General features: G+C 63.2%; 1 protein-coding gene across 1 annotated transcript in view; it reads left to right on the top strand.

The window, feature by feature from the left end:
* Positions 1–257: 257 nt before the first annotated feature.
* The window catches only part of EMIHUDRAFT_245791 (hypothetical protein), a gene marked incomplete at both ends in the record, with an annotated part of 1,534 nt that continues 910 nt past the window's right edge, over positions 258–881 (top strand). The window contains one exon of the mRNA XM_005767861.1: positions 258–812. Within this exon, the coding sequence (XP_005767918.1) occupies positions 258–812 (555 nt within the window). The remainder of the gene's footprint in view (positions 813–881) is intronic.

Genomic DNA, 881 nt, shown 5'->3' with positions numbered 1-881 from the left:
CTTGCGGCGGTCCTCTTCCAGCCCCGGAGGCATGTTATAGATCAACACTTTCGATAGACCGAAAGTAAGATCGTTCGGTGCAGAAACCCCGGCCATGCCCATGTAACGCAATTGTGCTCGCTTTTTTTTGTGAAATTTAGAAAAGGAGTTGCGGTGTTGATCGCCGCGGGGGCTTTATTTCTTTTCCAGAAGTTGCCTGCGCTCACACGGCACAAACGACAATCCACACATATATGTCGGCGTACGGCCCGCTCGCGATGGTTGCGGACGTCCTCAGCGGCATCTACGCGTGGGTCACTTCGCTCTGCTGCGCCGTCACCTGCTCGACCCAGTCGATGCAGGTCAACGAGCGCAACCTCCGCGTCGTCAAGCTGCTGGCCGAGGGCGGCTTCTCGTTCGTGTACCTCGTCGAGGACGACGAGAAGAAGAAGTACGCGCTGAAGAAGGTGCTGGCGCAGCTGCCCGAGGCGTCGGAGCTCGCGCGCTGGGAGGTGCAGGTGCACCAGTCCTTCAAGCACGCCAACCTGATGCCGTTGATCGACCATGCCGTCGTCTCGACGGCGAGCGGCGCGGAGGAGTTCCGGCTGCTGATGCCGCTCTACCCGGACGGCACGCTGCTTGACCTGGCGGTGCGGCTCATGGAGGGCGGCAAGCGGCTCGAGGAGGGGCGGGCGCTCCACCTCTTTGCGCAGGTCTGCGAGGGCGTGCTCGCGCTGCACTCGCACTCGCCGCCGTGGGCCCACCGAGACATCAAGCCGGCCAACATCCTGCTGTCGGAGGGGGACGTGCCCGTGCTGATGGACTTTGGCTCGGTCGCGTCGGCGCGGCGCCACATCAGCAATCGCACCGAGGCGCTGCTGTTGCAGGAGGACGCTGCCCAG

The sequence above is a fragment of the Emiliania huxleyi genome (assembly GCF_000372725.1).
Source record: "Emiliania huxleyi CCMP1516 unplaced genomic scaffold EMIHUscaffold_477, whole genome shotgun sequence".
Lineage (NCBI taxonomy): Eukaryota > Haptophyta > Isochrysidales > Noelaerhabdaceae > Emiliania > Emiliania huxleyi.
The sequence above is the reverse complement of the archived record's forward strand: the minus strand, read 5'-3'. Positions and strand labels throughout refer to the sequence as shown.